Source organism: Vespula pensylvanica, chromosome 6 (genome assembly GCF_014466175.1).
Source record: "Vespula pensylvanica isolate Volc-1 chromosome 6, ASM1446617v1, whole genome shotgun sequence".
Lineage (NCBI taxonomy): Eukaryota > Metazoa > Arthropoda > Insecta > Hymenoptera > Vespidae > Vespula > Vespula pensylvanica.
This window is the reverse complement of record NC_057690.1, coordinates 6242766-6262881: the sequence shown is the minus strand read 5'-3', so window position 1 is coordinate 6262881 and position 20116 is coordinate 6242766. Positions and strand designations below refer to the sequence as shown.

The following is a 20116-nucleotide window of genomic DNA, read 5'->3' as shown; positions in this document are numbered from 1 at the left end:
CTCTCTGTCTCTCTTTCTTTTTCTGTCTGTCTGTCTCTCTCTCTCTCTCTTCCTCTCTCTCTTCCTCTGTTATTCCATTTTGCTCTTTTTCCTCCTTCGTACATGGTCGACCTATTTTCTCCACGAATCTACCTAGTTTCCCTCTTTTTCCTTTTTGCAAGAACACTTTGACAACAGGACAAAAGTGCTCGTTTGTGTAAATACAAATAAATTGAATCCACATCCGCATCGTTTTCATCATCCAAAAGATTTATAATTTTCAAATGAAACTTTTCTATCGCATTTACTTTTTATTAATAACATCTCATAATTTGAAGATCGATCAAATAAGACCAAATCATATTTTATACAAAAAACTTGGATTTTGAATCGAGCCGAGACATTTTCTCGGTAAGTTGAGAATACCTTTAGGAGCTATCAAATAAGAAAACTCCATTGGGACGGTATTACGAATTTATTTATCTAATAGTCAAGCACCGAAACGAAGACATTCGTCGAGAATTTCTACGAACGTTACTATCCAGTTGGCTTCATGTTACATCGTTTCTCGCACGAACGATCTTTTCGACTTCTTTCTCGCATATAAATACGAGGCAAGGAAGTTCGTAGATTCAGCGTTGATCGGAGCTAGGTATATCTATTTCTAGTACCTACGAATTCTCCCAGGAGACGTAGATAAAAGATGGAAAAGAAAGAGAGAGAAAGAAAGAGGATAAAAAGAGAACTTTTCGATGAATCAATTTATACTGACTTAGGCAAACATTTGCTTACGCTCACGCACAACAAACACGAGTTTTTTCACGTAAATACGCCTGTCTGAGAAAAGAATTAACTAATACAAGATAGAATACGAACGAGCTTTTGGCACGAATCACGTTAAGCGATAATTCATTCTAAACACCGAACGGACGAAGTACATATATCCATTTACATTGGATAGTCCCATGTAAGGAGGTTTATCGGCGCCTGTCTCTTTCTTTGTGTATGTATACCGATCTGAGTAGCGGCAAATGTAACGGAACTTTTACGCCTCCACGAAATGAATACGAAACGATTCACTTAGTACATTATTTGGTGTGAAATAATGACATTGGAAGGATACCAAATGGATTTGCATTTTCTTCCTTATATCCGAAAAAGACAGTAGAAAGGGAAAGAGAGAAAGAGACAGAGAGGCGTTACAATGCTAAGGTAACATCGGAGGTAGACGATAACGGTTGTTATCCTCAATAACGAGCATCTCTTCTTTCTTTATGAGCATTCCGATCGTGGCACCTGTGCCTTGCCTTCGCCATTTTACGATCGAAGACAACAGAGCCTTTTGTCTCGAAAAAAGCGCGTACTCGTACGGCTTATCGCCGTACGAATTGGGAACGTTCGAATCAATTTCATAATGGGAAAAAAAGAAAGAAAGAGAGAGAGAGAGAGAGAGAGAGAGAGAGATATGAAAGGATGAGTCGAGGAAAAAGCTCGTCTTTTATGATCGGTAGCTTCGTTGGTATATACGTACATACATGTAGTATCCTTACTATCCGCGTTCACTAAGGTCACCATTTTCTATTGAACACATTCGACGAACCCTCGATCGTTATCGGCCTATTATAGTCGACGCAGTAAATGGGAAAAGACGCGCAAAGCAATTCCGTCGTAAAATCGTTCGATCGTGCCACAGCCGATGGAAAATGTCGAATTTAGCTGATAACACTACGATGATGGCAGTTTTCATACGAAAGACATTGCTGCAAACTTAATAACGTGCTTATTTCAGGCATATTAAGAAAAATTCTTGCTTCGTGTTTCATAAACCAGTTACGTGATAATTGCTCGATAAGAAGTCGATTAAATTTATTTATAGATTCTTTAACTTTCGCGTGGATAATTATCATACGGAACTTTTTCTGTTTTTTATGATTTATTCATTTGACTGATATATATTTTATCAGCCAATCACGAATTTGTGAATGGGTGTTCATATTTTTCTTCCTATATTAATAACATTCATCCATTTTACAATGCATGGATAGAAACAAACGATTATTAAAAGTTCATATTTACAAAAAAAATTCTCCTAATGTTCAACGAAAAGGTAAATACTAGATGTGTTTAATAAATCATCGAATATAATAAATCAAATGAAATTCGTTCGTGAGCAACGATATCACCATTTACAAATAAATCGACACGAGTAAAACAGACGACGCATCTAGTCGTTATTAATGCGACCGAGATACAGTTGATAGTTCTTCATAAATCATAATCCATGTTACTCCCGCATATATGTAGTACCTAAATATAGAAATACTTATGTAGGTATATACAGTATATAATAAGAAGATATATACGTAAAGGAATAAGAGAGTTCAACTACCTTTGGTGTCTGACACGAGCAGCTTTAGTATTTTGTAGGACCTCAGTAAAAATGTTTCAAAAATTTTAAACATTAAAATATGTATAATATAATGAACACTATTTTAAAACTAATCGAGCAATTGGTTTAAAGGGAATACTTACAATTTGTTACTATAATTAACAATAACTTACAAATAAAATAACAGATCGATAGACGTATTCCTATTTAAAAAAAAAAAACATGAGGTATGCATAACTTTAAACAAAATTGAAATATTCTATTTCCATGAAAAATTACAAGAATACTTTTCGCTTCATGGTGATTACACAAAAAATTACTTGAAAATTTTTAGCGAAGCGTAACGAAGTCGGCAGATATTAATTTCGATTCATATCGATATTCGAAATTGATCTCAGAATTGAGGACCTACTCTCGTTACTACGCTACGAATAATCAAGAAGAGATATCGTGGCCGTGCTATCTTTTAATGAAGAATCTCCCTTATATTTGCATTTCCCGATGTCTAGATTAAAAATTCTGCTTCGAAAATATACAACGATCGAAGGGTATAATCGTTCGTTGTACATTAATGGAGGAAGAAAAAAGGAGAGAAAAAAAGAGCTTGGGGTTAATATAAATGAAGGGTGGATCGAGATTAATGCCTCGGTGAACGACCGAAAGGAAAGAATGAGATGAGGGGGAGAAAAAGTAATGACGATTTTGATCGCGATTCGAGTCGCCGCCATTGCGATTGCCGGTCGTAGTATCAGAGCTTTCTGTAATTTGTGCTATAATATTTTTCGAAGCTCTTTACACTTTCTCGAGCAAGGCCTGCCTTTCCTCGGGCAAAGAGTAAAGAAAGAAAAAGAAAGGGGGAGAGAGAGAGAGAGAGAGAGAGAGAGAGAGAGAGAGAGAGAGAGAGACTTTACAAAGCGGTTTAAACTTTCGACCAACGAAGGAACTCGAGGTTTAATTTGGCGCGCATTAATGCGCCCGGAAAACTTGAAGGGAAAGTTCAAGCGACTAGACGAGGATACTTTTGCATTTTCATATCCCGTTTGATCTAGAAAGAAAGGAACTGTTAAAAAATGAGTCGGTAGCGTGAGTCATGCGTGGGATACATTTTACAAGTTTGCTTTTTCGCAGAAATTCCTAAAAATAGTTGAAAGCGATAATAACCCGTAGCATATACCGTCGAGCAAATTCTATGATCTATCGTTAATATCATCGTCGATTATCACGATGATATAAAATATAAATTTTCTCGACTATATGGAGAAAGGGAAGCCGAATAATACTATACATATACACGAAAGGGAGAAGAGAGCGTACGTATGAAGCACGCTCGGCGGCAGACTTTGCCAAGTGCTTTCACGCGGATTTAAAGGGCCGAAAGCGAAACACGCGGAACATGAAAAAAAAAGGAACAGAAAGAAAAAAAAAGCAGGAGTGGCGATTACCCCAGGACGAGCCACCACTCGCTCTTCTCTCTCCCTCGTTATCTCCTCTTCTCTTTTTCGAAGGGCAATCGCACGTGGCGAAACGTACCGACTTCGCTCGTGCTCGCATTAACGAGTACGTGATTTGAAAGTAAAAAAAAAAAAAAGGAGAGAAAGAAAAAAGAGAAAGAAAAAAGAAAGAAGGAAAAAAAGAGGTACCAAAAGGACGAAAACGCTTGCGGAACGATTCGAGGTGACTAGAAGCGGAGCTATCTCGACCGCGAAGGGATCGATAAAAAAAATGATCGGGAATATCGAGGACAAATGGCGAGAAATGAAAAACGAGCATCGAAAAAGGGGAGACGATTGTTATTCGGTAAAAATCATTTCGATCGAGTTACGTTCGAGTCTTTCTTTTTTTTTTTTACTTATTTTCTAACTTATTATATTGTTCCTTTAGAATGTACTTTCATCGTTCTTTTGAAAACTCCAAACAAGACGGGTAATGCGGCTGAGAAACTAAAGCCTTTACGTAATCCATTAAACGCACGATCGCATCGTTCTCCTTGACCTTTGCCTTCTTATCGTAGCTTCGCGTTCGCGTTCTCTTGCTGTTTTCGGCGATCGCAGCCTGAAGAAAAGAGGAAGACGATAAAGGAGATAGGATAACGCTCGCACTGCCGGAGGGTGGAAGAGGTCAAGCGCGATAAGTTCGGTTGCTCCTTCTCGTTCTTGCCAGGCTCAACGATCGAGGAAGAAAGAAAAAAGGAAAGGTGAGACAAGGAAAGAAAAAGAGAAGGAAGAAAAGTGGTACGGTGGTGGCGATCGGTCGAAAGCACGGCTTATTCCAAAGTTATTTTTCACGGGGAGCTGAAAAATTGGCGCTTCTCCGAAATCGGAAATCCATTACGGTAACAGAGGGGCCCGCCTATAAGGAACGAAACGGATGGTCGTTTCTTGTAAGACTTTACGCTACCTACTCTTTCGATCGAAGAAAAGAAAGAAACTACGTTCGATCGATTTTCCCGATCGCGTCTCGGTTCTTACTTTTAAAAGAAAATACTATTGTCTTTTTCGTTTTTCTTTCCTTCAATTGCCGTAAAATTTCTTTAAGGTTATTGAATTTTTCTATGGATGGGTTTACGCGTTCATAAATATTATATATCAATCGTTGGATCGATCCGATCGAGGTATTCAATAAAAAAAGAAAACAAAAAAGAAAAAGAAAAATACTAAAGTTTAAAAATTTAGTCTACTATATTCATTGTTCTTTAGCATCTTCTTCGCTCGAAGCAGTTTTCGACCGTAAAGATCCGATCGCTTCTCGATTATCTCAAGCAAAAGCATTTCTATCGTTCGTTCTACGATCACGATGAGAGAAAGGAAGAGAAACGATAATCCGTTCGAGTTTGCCGAGTAGTAGAAGGGCCTGCCTTAGGAAGAGTTCACCGTGAAGATTTTCAATTATGGTAAAAAGTCGAGAGAATCCTCTTGGAGTACCGTGGCAGACAAGAGAGAAAAAGAATGGGCGAGGAAAAGATTTTTTTTTGGAAGCTTCGAGCATGAACCAAGATCACGTACGATGGAAAAGTAAACGTCGCGAAAATTAGAGCCGCTCCCTCCTTTCGCGTTTCCACTAGGCGAGAGGAAAGGCAGGTGGTACGAGCGAAATATCTTCTCTCGCTATCTCTTTTTCTTTACTGTTCCGAATTCTTCGGAGAGGAAGCAAGGGCGACCGCGACAATGTCCGAGAAGATCGTGGCAATCTCTTATTTTCCGCGCGACCGATCCGCACGGTGCGAATTGGAAAACGCGAGCAGAAAGAAAATCAAGCCGATAGGAGGCAAGCATGAAGGAAGTAAGTAAGGATGGAAGGAAGGAAGGAAGGAAGGAAGGAAGGAAGGAAGGAAGAAAATAAAGAAAGGAAGGAGATAAAAAAAGAATAAAAATAGATAGAGAGAAGCGAAGGACTCTAGGAGGATTTTCGTTTGGCGACGTTCCACGCTTTGTGAGATCTTCCCGCCCCCATGCACGAGGAGATAATATACGTTCACACTTATAGAAGATTCTGTGCGTGAGACGAAGAGATAGAGAGATAGATATCGAGAGGAAGAGAGAGAGAGAGAAAGAGAACATGTGAACGCACGATATCATGGATTTTCGCGACACCATACGAAGTAGAAAGGTCGGCTTCGGGTTGAAAGCTTTCCTCTCTTCGTTTGATATCGATTTAATTCTACCGACACCTTCCCCTTCTCCAAGAATCTTACGCTTGGTCGAATTTATTCTTCCTCTTTTTCTTTAACCGATTGCGTAAAACTCATTGAACTCATTGAAAATACGACGAGAGAAGAGACGATGGGTAAAGGCGATATGGGAAGAAAGAGGAAATAAGGCCGCGGTTAGCCATCCCGTAATAATATCTACTGGCACGTTGGAATCAGATTATCCACTTTGCGTCGGCTAGGAACACGGATCATTGGTATCGCGAAAGGGAAAGAAAGAGAGATTAGAGTTTTGCAAAGGAAAGAAAAAGGGACGATTATTATAGTATCGATGGGTCGCTGATTTTCCGTTCGGTTGAAGCAATCTGGAATAGGGAAAAGGAAATTTGCTAAGTGGAAATAAGTGGGACGCTAATCAAGTGATTTATGAAGAAGAAAAAAATGAAGTTAACAGTAATATTCGTTAATTAAGATTGGAATGTTATAACAAATATTAGATATTCGATATGACTTATACAAAAGTATTTCTACGAGAATCGAAGAAGAATTTTTATTCCATAGATCGAACGAACTTGTTCATTAATGATCCATGAATGGAAAATGGTACGAATGGACTTAATTCGTGTAATGCAATTAAATCGTGAGCTACTTTCGCAAGAAAGAGAAATGAAAAAATGTATCTCGATACGTCTTATCGAAAAAAGGAAATTGATTATTTATGAAATTATAAATAAGGAAAAAGAAAGAAAGAAAGAAAAAGAGAAGAAAGAGAGATCTTTTTTCTGATAAAAATCTAATTTAAATCGTTTCGAGAAAGATGGATTATCAATCTCGGCGATTATCGCCTCTAGAGTATGTTTGAAACACCGATACCATCTCGAAATTGTATCGGGACACCAGATAGGATTACCGATCTGTCCTACATAAATATTAATTGCTCAGAATGTAAGCATGCGACGGTAAGAGACCGCGGTAAATCGTTCGTCGGCTTTTGTTCCCCTGTTCGCTCTCGCCTATAAATCTCGTAGTAGAGAAAGGGTGAAGTAGAAGGAGGAGAAGGAAGAGTAGGAGAAGGATGCGTCGTGACCAGTGTCCCAGGTGGTCCGCATCTGCAGAGAATAGGTACTTTATACACTTTCTAAGATGTACGGCACGACCTACTCGAAATAAATGTTCCTTTCTCCCCCACTTCTATTTCTTTCTTTCTCTTTTTCTCTTTCTCTTTCTTTTTCTCTCTTTCTCTCTTTCAGTTTCTCACTCAACGTTCACGATTAAAATTCGATTAGCGATGCATGACACTACGAACAGGCACTGGCTTTTAAAAGGGTTCCAGCTGCTCGAGGTTAGAATTGTTTAAAAAGTCTAGCTAGAAGAATTTCAGTAAGTTGAGAAAAGAATGTTAAGGATAAAGTATGAAAATATTTTTCTGTATATATTTTTAGAAATATCTCTTTATAGATAAATAGAAGTAAGTTAGGAGAATAAAAGAAAATAAGAATTTTCATGATAGATCGATGGAAATACTGTAGAATCGATTCGAAACCTTTCGACGTATCTATCGTTTGGCTCTTCTCCCATCTATGCACGTGAAGCACGTACGCGTGGGTGAGTTTGCAAGGGGTACACATATCGATAGAGGACGAGAATGAAGAAAAAAGAAGAAAAATCCAACGATCCTCGTGGATTGAACCCGACGGAGTGTATAATAATCGCAGAAGAAATAGAAAAAGAGAGAGAGAGAGAGAGAGAGAAAGAGAATATGTGTGAAAGAGAAAGAGAGAGGGAAAAAAGAGAGGGAAAGAGAGAGATATATTGGAACGATCTCTCTCACTCTTCTACGCTCTTATACTTTGTCTCTCTTTATCTCTCGAGACCCACATGAGTCTCTTTCGCGACCCTCGACCCTGACGAACACACGATGAAATCGCCCTCGAGACTGAGCTCATTAATAATCGTTCGATGAACATGCTCCTAAGTTTACGCTTTTGCGTTTTACATCCAGCTTCACCCTTTATCCTTACAATATACATATATCTACATTTCATTCCTTTTATTAGCTACATTTTAATACCTACCTTTAATACTTTAATACCTACATTGTAATAAAGGATATTCCTAATAATCAACGTTTATTATCCATGATAACAAATGATAACGGTAACAAAGAATAAAGATCTATTCATTGTACACATAAAGAAGGATTTAGTAGGAAATTTTTCTTCATTTTCTTTTTTTTTCTTTCTTTTTTTTCGTGAAAAGAAAGTTTTCTAAATTGTGATGTAACCAACGCAAATTCGCCTGTATTCGATGAATATCGGGAATGATCGTTGATAAAGGAAGAAGGTTTTATCCACGATTTTACGTTTTAGAGTTGATAGCCCCCAAACGATAGGACTCGTAGAGCTCGATAAACGTTTCGCCGTTAAGCTCTCGTTGGTGTATTACCCGTCGTGCTACAGTTTTGACCGAAAGCGTTCGTGGAAATACGTAGGATTCGTATCGTTCACCGCTTCTCGTCTCTACCAACGCGTTTTCCAAATTGGACACTCAATAGGATTGCTATTGAACGCGGAGCTTCGTTCGTCACGATGATTCCTACATGATCTAGATCAATCGATACTATGACAAGTTCTCTCATGCCGATTATCCATCATTAATAATTCGAACGTTATTACAAATATATCGTTCGTAAGTATAAATCGATCTATTCCATTCTCCTTTCGATAATTATTTAATTATTAATCAATGCTCAAATATTTCTTGTTCTTTTATTCTTTTCATTTATTTATTTCTTTTTTTTTTCACAGACCGCTCGATACGATATCCAAACGAAATATCATACAGAATAATGCTCTCATCGGTTTGCACGACCACAAGAGCTGCTAATAATATGACCGTTCGTTAAAAACGATAGTTAGCTAACGACCTGAAAATGAATTACAGAGACGTACGCGAATAATAGCTTTCGATGCTTAATTATCCATACTTTATATAGATTTGCTCGGTTTCGCTTGTCGATCGAATCAACGGGGGTGTCGGTTGAATTACTTAGAATGATGAAAAATGTAATTACGATACGGTCGATAAATCAATAATTTTGTAGCGTTTCAAAGGCAATGTCATCGATATACTATATATTTTATTCGAGCTTCCCCTTTTTCTCTCTCTCTCATTCTCTCTAGCTCGATATCATTATTACGTGAATATCGATCGATTTAAAAGTTCGTTAAAAGTTATATGTAAGCGACGATCGTGAATATTGAAAGAACATCCTCGAATATTCTCGATGAAATAATAAAAATATAAGCATACTCATTTATATTAACTCGAAAGAGAAGCATGCCGAATAATTAATATCAAAGCGTATAGCTAACTCGGTACGATATTATAATTAGCACTTTCATAGATGTGGTCGAAACGAGTATTATCTACATGCTGCATCTACAATCGAATAAACTAAAAGCTTTGATTTCATGGTATTATTAACGAGCGCAATGTTAATAACCGAGCAGGTCGCAGCGTGCAACGCACATATGAGATAGTCGTAGGAAATCTTCAAAAGCTCGTATATAACTATCGAAGGCGCCAAGGACACTTAGGTTCCTTGATGCAGACGATTTATGATGAGACTTGGCTACCATCGAAGCGATTGGATTGAAGGACCATAAACCAGAAACAATTACTGTCTCTACCGTCAAAAAGTATACACAGTTATTTTCTGAAATAGTAAGCCGTTAAAATCTTCTTGAATAATTTCAGACTTATGTACGTAACACTAATCTAATCGTTCATTGACTGAAACATAACTTGCTCCAAACCGCACCGGTCTCTCGTAGGAACTAATTAAAAGGAATTAACATTTTTCGCTATCATCTCAAGTATTATAATTTATTATCTTAATTATTTTACTTGCAAATTTTGTACGAATCGTAATATAGTTATTATTGTTAACTATCGAAAGTATTTAAACTTAATCAGATCGAGGCATTTCTATTTCGCAACGAGACGCGATAACACGTACAGTTAAATTTTGTCGCGAAAAATAATCGTACCTCGGGAACAACGTGCGATTTTCGAGCAAGCTAGTTTCCCCGTGTGAAAGTCGATCGAATGAAACAACAATCGCGTTTCAACAGGGTCTATAGAACTATGTAACGACTTGGTAAATTCATGTACATGCATAGGTAGCGGCGAAGATACGACGATTTCTATCTTTCCTGCACATAATTTCCGATACTCGGTGCTACCCTCTTCGTATTTCCAGTTATCTACGTACAACCAAGAAGAAAATCTAGATCGCTTTTAAAGCCACGAGATTCTCACGCGAGCAAACGTTTCTCGATTCTTACCTATATTTCGCGCGACGACTGTACGACCGCTGGTTAATAGCCATGCAAGGAGCAGCCCACCGAGCAGACCTTTCCGTCGACCCTTGCGGCACTCCATGGCACTCAGATTTCGAGCTCCGACTACGCCTGCAAGAAGAGAACAAGGATATTTTCATTACGAGCTGCTTTCCTTTTTTCATATTTTTTTGGATGAATCATTATCAATGTTATGAAACCATAATAAGAAATAATAATTCAATACCAAATGTTTCTACAAATTTCAAATATTTTCTTTTCATTTTTAACATCTCTAATAAGATTTTTTCGTGTGATTTAAAAAATCTAAGAACCGAATCAACTATCATCCAGCATATTAGTCCAAAGGAATGGTTTCTCGTACCAATACGCAGCTGCCATCAAGGATGAAGGCCATAAATCAGCTTAATCCGCCGAACCGAACAAATAAAACAAGTAGAGAGATATGGAATGAAAGTGTTTGTGTTTATGTTTGTGTGTATGTACGTGTCAAAAAGAGAAAGGGAGGATGGCTTGGGTTGGATTGGGGAGGGAAGGGGAGGAGGAGGACGTGGAAAAAGAGGCGTGGGTCGAATGTATACGTGAATGTGGGTTAACGAAGGCAAAAAGGAAAACAGTTTCGGCATCAGCATTTCGGCGTTTACCGAGCGCCGCACAATAGGATACCTTCGAATGAAAACATTCTACCCTGGTTTGCACGAGAGCGAAAAGATGAGCGAACGAGAGAGAAGAGAGAGAAAGAGAGAGAAAGATAAAGAGAACGCCGTACGCAGGGAGATGGAAATAGAGCGAAAGAGCGCCGCTGGCGTAGAATCCTCTTTTCCATCCCTCTCCCTCCCTCTCTCTCTCTCTCTCTCTCTCTCTCTTTCTCTCTCTTCTTTTTCTCTTTCCCTTTCTCTCTTCGATCGTTGCACCCACGTTTCGCGCGTTACCACACGACGAATCGTGAAAATGCACGGGCCATCGCGCCGAAAACATCGTTTTTTCGGTAAAACAACACACGTAGTTTTGAAAAAAGAAAAATAGAGAGAGAGAGAGAGAGAGAGAGAGAGAGAGAGAGAGAGAGAAAGAGGTGTGTGCGAGAAAAAAAAATATATATATTTATTTATTTATTTTTATTTTTTTCTTTTTCTTTTTTTTTTTTTTGTTCATTCACTGGCACAAGACCAGATCTCGCAATGCGTAGATCGCGTTTTTATTCCGAAAGAATTTTGAAATATACAAGATGAAGCAACGAACGAACCCATTAAAAATCTCGACCTCTTTCATACATGAAATTTCTTTTCCTATTTCTTTTCCTACGATTTCTACTCGATGGCGTCCGCGAAAAATTAATGATGAGGTGCATACACTCGTGAAGACTCACGAGCGACCAAGCTTTGTTTTCTTTCTTCCTTCCTTTCTTTCTTTCTTTCTTTCTTTCTTTCTTTTTTTCTTTTTCTTTTTTTCATGCTCAGCACATTACGCTAATGCTTCTAAGGATTGAAATAGAGACAAACAGAAAAAGAGAGATAGAAAGAGAAAGAGAGAGAGAAAGAAAAATAGAGAAACACATCTCATCCGTCGTCCTCACATTTAGTATGGAAAATTGCTTTAATGCGTTTTGTTTCATCACACGTTGTCGCTCTAAACAACGCGTATCCCTCTCTCTTTCTCTCTCCCATGGTTTAATCCTCGCAAGTGCAACTGGAACTCTCGGTACCATATTCTTCATAAAGATACATATCCATACAAAGAACTTATCAAAAAAATGTGGTTCATTTTGCCGTTTTCAAATATACATGCTGATTCTCATTTCAAGCCACAGAACAAATACTCACTAAATTTAAAACACAAAACGTTCGTGTATTTGAGCACAGTTCTTTTCATAACTATAAGCTAAAAAATTATGCGAAATACCAATTGCTATGTTAAAACAATTTAACACGTACGCTAGATTATTTCAAAATAATCGGGATCAGTCGTCGTTATTCATTTTTAATCGTTAACAATTTTAAATAAAAGCTATCTGTTCGATGAGATTCGATTCTAAAAGGAAGTTAACTGTACTAATCACTGAGATTAGAAGTGATAGTATCACGATTAAATCTATTTAGAAACGAGTAATACAAGACGGAAAGAAGGCCAGCAACTTAATAGACGTACATAGTACACCCTCGTAAAGGCGACTCGACTCGTTTGATCTTGACTCTACGGATACGGTGAGATACATCCGAACATTGTATTACACCAAAGTAACATTATTACTACCACTACGATGGATAGATAGATAAATAGATAGATAGATCGGATCGAACGACCATCGAACGGCCATCCAATATTCCGAATTTTTCCAACGACTCTAATTAAGTCGTGCACTCTCGTTCTCGAGTTTGTATCGAGAAACCGTGCCTCTCTCGTTACTCCGTTGGCATTCGATGCTGGTTAATACGCTCGGCAGGATTAACGTGATTATCGCGGAAACATCTGTAAACCGTACGAGTTAACAATGATAATTGAATGCACCGCTCGTTCTCGGTCTACGCGAGTTGCACTGAGTGCATTGCAGCAACGACGACGATGGTGTTAGTAGTTGTAATAGTAGCAATGGCGGTCACATAGTGGTATCTGTAATGGTCTACGTCCTATCATCGTACCAGCCGATTCAGCATTTCGTTGCAAAATGCATCTTCGTTTTCAAACGCGTGTGCCCGCACACTCGCTCAGCTTCGACGCATTACGCATAATTAATCCGACGATGGTATCGCTTCCTAATCTTGTATCTCTGCGTCCATCGCGCGAATAGAATCGGCAGTGCACGATTCTCCTTTCATCGATGTAACCGGACAGTCTTCTCTAGTTCTTTCTTTCTCTTTCTTTCTCTTTCTCTATCTCTATCTCTCTCTCCCCTCTCTTTCTCTCTTTCATTCTTTCTTTCTTTCTTTCTTTCTCCTTCTCCTTTTCTGTCTCTCTCTCTCTCTCTCTCTTTCGCTCTATCTATCTACCTCTATCTCGGTCGCTGCCTCTTTCATTTCGCCTTTCTCTCCGTTGGCGAGCCAAGAGAGGAAACGTTGGTAATCGCACAGCACGTTTGTACGCGCCGATAATCGCGATAAGAGACCGACGACAATGAGATTCCCATCTCGGAAGTTGGAGTCTCGACGATGCTCGAAGAAAGAGAAAGAGAAGTTTAAAGCTTACTATATATATATATATATATATATATATATATATATATATATATATATATTTAGTTCATACTCGAAGCATACTCGAGTAAATGTAACGAACCTCATCTAACTCGTCCCTTTTTCTTATTTCTTTCATCTATTTTCAAAAGAATAGATGTAAACAGTGAAATGGTTAAAAAGTATAACTATATATTAAAATAATATCAATACACTTCGGTTTTCCTTCAATGAAAATTTTTAATCGTACTAAAAGAGGTTTCCTCGTTCGTGTTCGATCCAAATATATCCTACTATTCTTGCATTATTGATCGAACATTAATACAGTGCTAATATACTAATGCGATGCTATACGGGTTGCTCATTTGAGTCTCATATCGCTGGTAAATAAAGTAGTAATATTCGCTCGTGACAATATCGGGCCGCGTCATCGATATTGGAAATACGCGGCCGTGATAAATAACTAGGTTTACGCTGATCGTATATTAACGGTATGACATTATCAACATTATTATCACTTCGATTTAAAGATGAATAAGAGGGGAAAAACTAAAAAAATTGAAATGTATTCGTATCATTTCATCAAATCGACGAAATTAAGTTTTATTCATTTCTTGCAGATTTTAAGAAAGAATCGATCGAAAGACGATCCCACAGGCCAACGATAATATAATATCATGTCGAGTTTTCGAAGCACGCGAAGCTCTCCAAAAATTTCTTAGGTTCGTGTGGCTTTGGTGCTCACATTTGAAGCATCCATTCCCTTCTCACCGAACGACGTAAATAGATCGAACGCCGTCGATGGCGAAGGGTTAAACGTGAACGACACGCACACCCAATGCCAACCCTGTCTTAGAGAAAAGTAACGACGGTACCTCTACTGTCTCTCTCTCCCTCTCTCTCTCTTTCTCTCTCCATTTCTGTGTAAGTGTGTGTGTGTGTGTGTGTGTGCTACGTAACCTCACGCGGGTATTACTCACGAACGAGTAAGTAACCGTGGTCTAATCGGATTTCGAAATTTCCTCTCCGTCATCGTTCTTGTAGTATAGAGTACCAAAGGACTAAAAGGAAAACAAAAAAAAAAGAGAAAAAACGAAGAAAAGTAAAGCGATGCACTTCGAATGCCCAAATGATACGACAGAATTTTCGAAATTACAATCGACATTTTCCCACTTCAATGTCAACGAGGATGATATACGACATAGGTACTATCTGTTATTTGTCTACAATATGAAGGGGCGGACACAATGTTATTGTCACTATTTTAACAATCAATTGAATTGAATCGTTTAATATCAAAAAATAAATTCTCCTACAATCGTTCACAATCTTTCATAATTATTAAAGAAAGTTGTTTCAATCTTAAATGGAACGAAGTAAGAATTTTGTTACATCTTTGTGACACTTTATGTGGAACACTCGATGTATATATATATACATATATATTTTATATATAAGATGTACAGGTATATACCTATACATATTCGTCTACGTATCTCAAATCTTTTATCCTTTCGTCGAAAGCCCCCTTACCCACCCTAACCGCTCCTTCCAAGTTTTCGTTGAGATACGTTCGAAATGCTCGAACATCGATAGATTGAAGCGAGCCACTCCCACTCTATTCTATATCATATATGTGTATATATATGTATATATATACATATATATAAGAAAATATATAGAAATATATAGCGTATATATCTTCTTCTCGAGTATCGCTGGACACGCTCGACTATGCCATCTTCTCCTTGTCACTTTTATCTTTGTCAGTGTCCTTCACTTTTCTTCCTTTCTTCTTGCGTTTACTTACTCGTCCACTATGTTATTCGACTTTCTTCACTCGCTTTAATAAGACGTAAAAAAAAAAGAAAGAAAGAAAAGAAAAGAAAAGAAAAGAAAGAAAAAGAATAAGAAAAAATAAATAAACAAAGGACAAAGAATGAAGTCGTACACAACCGCTATAGGTATTATACAGACAAGCTAGAAAAAAAAAAGAATTTTTATCCGAGCGGAGTTTCGTACTCCTCCTCTCGAGTAACTACGTGCGATGATCTTGGTTTAGGATCCTCCACGGAACGAGGGCTTGCTTTTCACTTAAGACCGAGAGAGACGAGAGGGTCTCTAACTGCTAGACATTATTCGTTATTACGGCGTGCGTACGGTAGGGACTAGAGGGTGGAAGGGAGGGAGAGAAGAGTGGTACTCGCTACGGCTCGGGCAACGTCGATAAATCTCAAGGAAGAGGAAGATAAAGTCCGGTGGGTATACGGGGCTCAAAAGTGAGGATCGTCTTCCGTCGTGGAATCCTCCTCTTTTCACAGAGGCTTGTTCTTCCTCTACCTTTTCTCTTTCCATCTCTTTCTTTCTTTCTTTCTTTTTTCGCTCTCTCTCTCTCTCTCTCTCTCTCTCTCTCTCTCTCTTTCTTTTCTCACACCTATGGCTCCCCTCGGCCTTTACCTCGGTGGCAGATTTCCATCGGATAGTGGCGGCTACTGTAGTGAAAAAGAGAAAGTAAATGAAAAGATAGATAGATAGATAGATATATGGAGAGAGAGAGAAAGAAAGAGAGGGAAAGAGCAAGATAGAAGAGGAAGAAAAAGGAGACAACACGAAGAAGAGCCTCCAGTGACACGAGCAGTCATCTGCTCTGCCAACAACGAGAGTACCAACGGTTAAAGCCACCTCGAAAATCTTCCTTCTCTCAAGAAAACGTCTCTCGAGAAACGTCGAATTACTTTCGTAGATTGTTTTCTTCTTTCTTATTTACTCTCCTCTCCTTTTGTCGCCGTTCTCTATCATTCGTTCGTTGTTTTACCTCGCGAATCTTTCCACAAATCTTTTCAGATTTTTTCTTTTTTTTTTTTTTTCATGTATATATCACCGAACATGATATACGATAAATGATCGAAACCGAACAAACCGTGTCTTTGTTCGTACAGCGTTACCATGTTCTTCCGCTTTCAAAGCACCATCTCTCATGCCCGACGGGCACACGCGCTGGAGCGCATAAATTCGTTCGTTAATCGCCAAGCGATAACAATAATCGTCCGAGATAATCGTTCAGCATTAATATTAATGAAGCGTTCGTAATTGAAAATTTCGAGCTTCGATTGAGCTCACTGCGTTATTCGATTGAACGATGAATGTAAATCGAAGTTTGTATTTTTCTTCGATTGACATCTCCTTTGAATATTATTACATATTAATCAACGAGAACAAAGTATAATATTTATTTAAAAGATTTCCTATCAATTGACAAAGAGATTTAATAATTATATTATAAAATATAAATTAGTTAAAAGTTATAGAATACCCTTGCATCAAGCTTGAAAGGTTTGTCGATTCAAAATGCGATTCAAAATTATAATTCAGCATGATACTTAACTACTACGTACAGAAAATAATTTTTCTTTTTCACAATCGTTCCATCTCCTTGCCTCTTTCTCATTTCGAGATATGCCGGGCGTCGAAGTCTCCCCCATCCATCGAGTATCCCTTCTCTTGCGGGCCTACCAACGCGAACATTTTGTGCTGCACCTCTAATGAAAAGCATTCTCTGTCCCTTTCTGTTCCCTTTTTCCACCCTATTCTACTTTCCAACCTTTTTTTTCTTCTCCCCCAATTCTCATAATTCTTTTTTTTCTCTCTCTCTCTTTCTCTCTTTTTCCCTCCTGTTTTACAACAAGCGACACAATCCGATCGGCTGATAAGATAAGAACCGAAAGGCGCGTATCGAGTCACCTTTAACGACAAATAATTCGGTGAACTCGCTTACGCATGGCGCAAGCACAAAGAAAAGACTGAAACAAAAATCAAAAGTGAGAGAGAGAGAGAGAGAGAGAGAGAAAGAGAGTGAAAGGGTGAGAGATGGAAGGACAAAGTCGAAGGGAGAATGCGATACACGTCGTGAGCGTGGTAGGGTTATTAATTCTCAGACAGTACCACTAGCGTAACAAAGCCATCTGGTAATGGGCTCTTTCCCTGCCCGATTACATGGTCGGAAGAAAGATAAAAAAAGAATAAGAGAGAGAGAGAGAGAGAAGGAAAAGCACGAGGCTTCTACAACGCATAGATCGTTGCCGAGGTTTGGAGCACTTCAACGAATTTTTTTCTTTCTTTCTCTCTCTCTCTCTTCATATTCATCTTCATCTTTTTTTCTCGAGGAACGAACGAAAGCGAATACAAGGGAAACTCGATTAGCATGACATTTGCATTTTTTAAACGAATCGCGCGGCAAGGAAAAGTTCGCTGTACGAAGAAAATCTCGTTTCTCCTCTTTTCTCACGATACCTACATATGTATGTACATATCTACGTATCTATGTATTTGTTTCGTAGTACTCGAGATTTACAGATCTACCGTACACTAACACGCTATATCGTTTCTTTTCTGCTTACAGCATCATATATCCTAATCACTATATTCCAACTTCCTGAATTAATCGTATGAGCTTAAAAGAAAAATTAAAGTAAGAATTTTATTACCGTCCTATACTGAGATTCTTTATTGCGAGCTATGTAACCTATGAACATTAAAAGAGATTAGAATGTGAACTTTTGCCTTGCGGCTTGCTATCGTCGATAGAGAAAGAGAGAGAGAGAGAGAGAGAGAAAGAGAGAGAGAGAGGATAGTCTTCACGATTTTATGATATACCTACCTACTTATTTACTTTGTCCATTTCTATCTCAATCGTTTTATCTCTACGTTACCACAATGATCTTCATCCTAGTAGTATTAAAAAGAAGAAAAGGAAGAGAAAGAGAGTGGAAGATTCGCATTATTTCTTACTCGAACCAAAAGAGGAAGAGAGTTCGGTCGTCTCGAAAGAAAAACTTTTCCTATTTCTCGTCTAATATCTCGGCCAACGATGTATCGTTAAGAACAGAGGAACGTACAATACGAAGAGAAACTATCGAATCGATAAATATAAATCATTCTGAAGTAATCTAATCTCAATAAAAATAAAGAAAAGCTATAAAAGAGAAAGAAAGTGACGAGTAAAAAAACAAAAAAAAAACCGAAAGAAAAGAAATAGAAAAAGAAAAAGCTTTGACTTCGGAAAATTATCGTCTAGCTTCCACGATTGTTTATCGATCATTAGAAAAACATTTCCGTTGAGCCATCAACGACAAACGACACTGGAAAAGACGAAGAGAGTTCAAATGATTCCATCGCATCGACGTCGATTTTAAAGTCCAAAAGATACGAGCCGATATCATGGTGGTATTTCGATGGATGTAATATATACCCAACGTTGCGGTTAACATCGGCTTGTGGTTTTGATTTGCGATTGGCAAATGGAATCGCGCGTTCTCCTCTGCACCATGGCGTCGATTCTCGAACGTAATGGATCGAACTCACCTCGGGTTCTCTCTCTCTCTCTCTCTCCCTTTCTCTCTTTCTCTGTCTGTCTTTCTCTTTCTTTTGACGTTTCCTCTTATTCCCCATGATTCAAATTTGGCTGCAGTATGTTCGAAGCCTCGCTCTTCCACTCCTCTCTCGGAATAATTCGAGAGAAGATAAAAAGTAACATAGCAAGCAAAAAAAGAAACATCGAAACGATCGAGAAAGCCACGACGATGATGATCGAGTCCGAGTTTGCATGCCTAACTCGCGGTGGCAGTCGTGCGAAAAACGTTTCTTACGATCCTTATAGATCTTTTTATTTGTTTTTTTTTTTCTTCTTTATCCCTCTCGAAGATGTAATACTCTTTTTGGCAGAGAAAGAGAGGGAGAGAAAGGGGAGATATCGTCGATTGTAACGAAAAGATATCTTCCATTGTGATCATAGGATCGATGCTGTAAATTTTGAAACGATATCAGCATATCGTCCCTTTTAGCAAGCTCTCGAGATTTCTAGACAAATCTAATTTAATGAAATCACAATAGAACGTACTATTTTATTGAATTTCTCGCGGACTAACAATAACGCCGACAATGTAATATTGACAACGATGTTAATTATATTTAAAATTTTCATTAATAATTAAGAAATTTTTATAATTAATAAATCAAGACTAGGTACGAGTACATTTTTTTAAAAAAGAAAAAAATGAAAAATAAGAAATAATCAACAACGTATAGAGGCTACCCTTTCACGCTTCCGTTAATTTAAAACCTCGCTAAAAAAAAGTATTAAGGTACGTGGAGAAAGTAAAAATTTGTATCCTTATTCTAAAGGAAACGCGCTTGCGTGCTTTCGAGCGAAAGAGAGTTGAGAGAAAGAGAAAGAGAGAGAGAGAGAGAGAGAGAGAGAGAGAGAGAGAGAGAGAGAGGAGAAGAGGAAAAGAGGGAGAGTGGAAGCAGAGGCCGGGAAACGTGGAGCAAGCTGGGACCACCGACCACTTTGCGTAATTACCAGCTACCCGACCAGGACCGTACTATTTAATCGGGCTAAAGTGCAAAAGTTCTGCTTCCTCTCTCTCTCTCTCTCTCTCTCATTCTCTCCTCTGTATCCTCTCGTGCGCAAGAGCATACTTTCTCGTTCTTCCTCTCCGCAACGAACACGCACACATACAAGCTGTACATTCGTCAAATGCGTCCGTTACGCACACGTCTTTCATCGATGAAT

The 20116-nt window shown here is 38.3% G+C and overlaps 1 protein-coding gene across 7 annotated transcripts in view; it reads right to left on the bottom strand.

The window, feature by feature from the left end:
- Positions 1 to 20116, bottom strand: part of LOC122630282 (latrophilin Cirl-like) — a 247514-nt gene that overhangs the window by 127996 nt on the left and 99402 nt on the right. For all 7 annotated transcript variants that reach the window (XM_043814623.1, XM_043814624.1, XM_043814628.1 and 4 more), the window contains one exon: positions 10364 to 10489. In XM_043814623.1, coding sequence (XP_043670558.1) covers positions 10364 to 10460 — 97 coding nt within the window. In that variant the 5' untranslated portion in view covers positions 10461 to 10489. The remainder of the gene's footprint in view (positions 1 to 10363; positions 10490 to 20116) is intronic.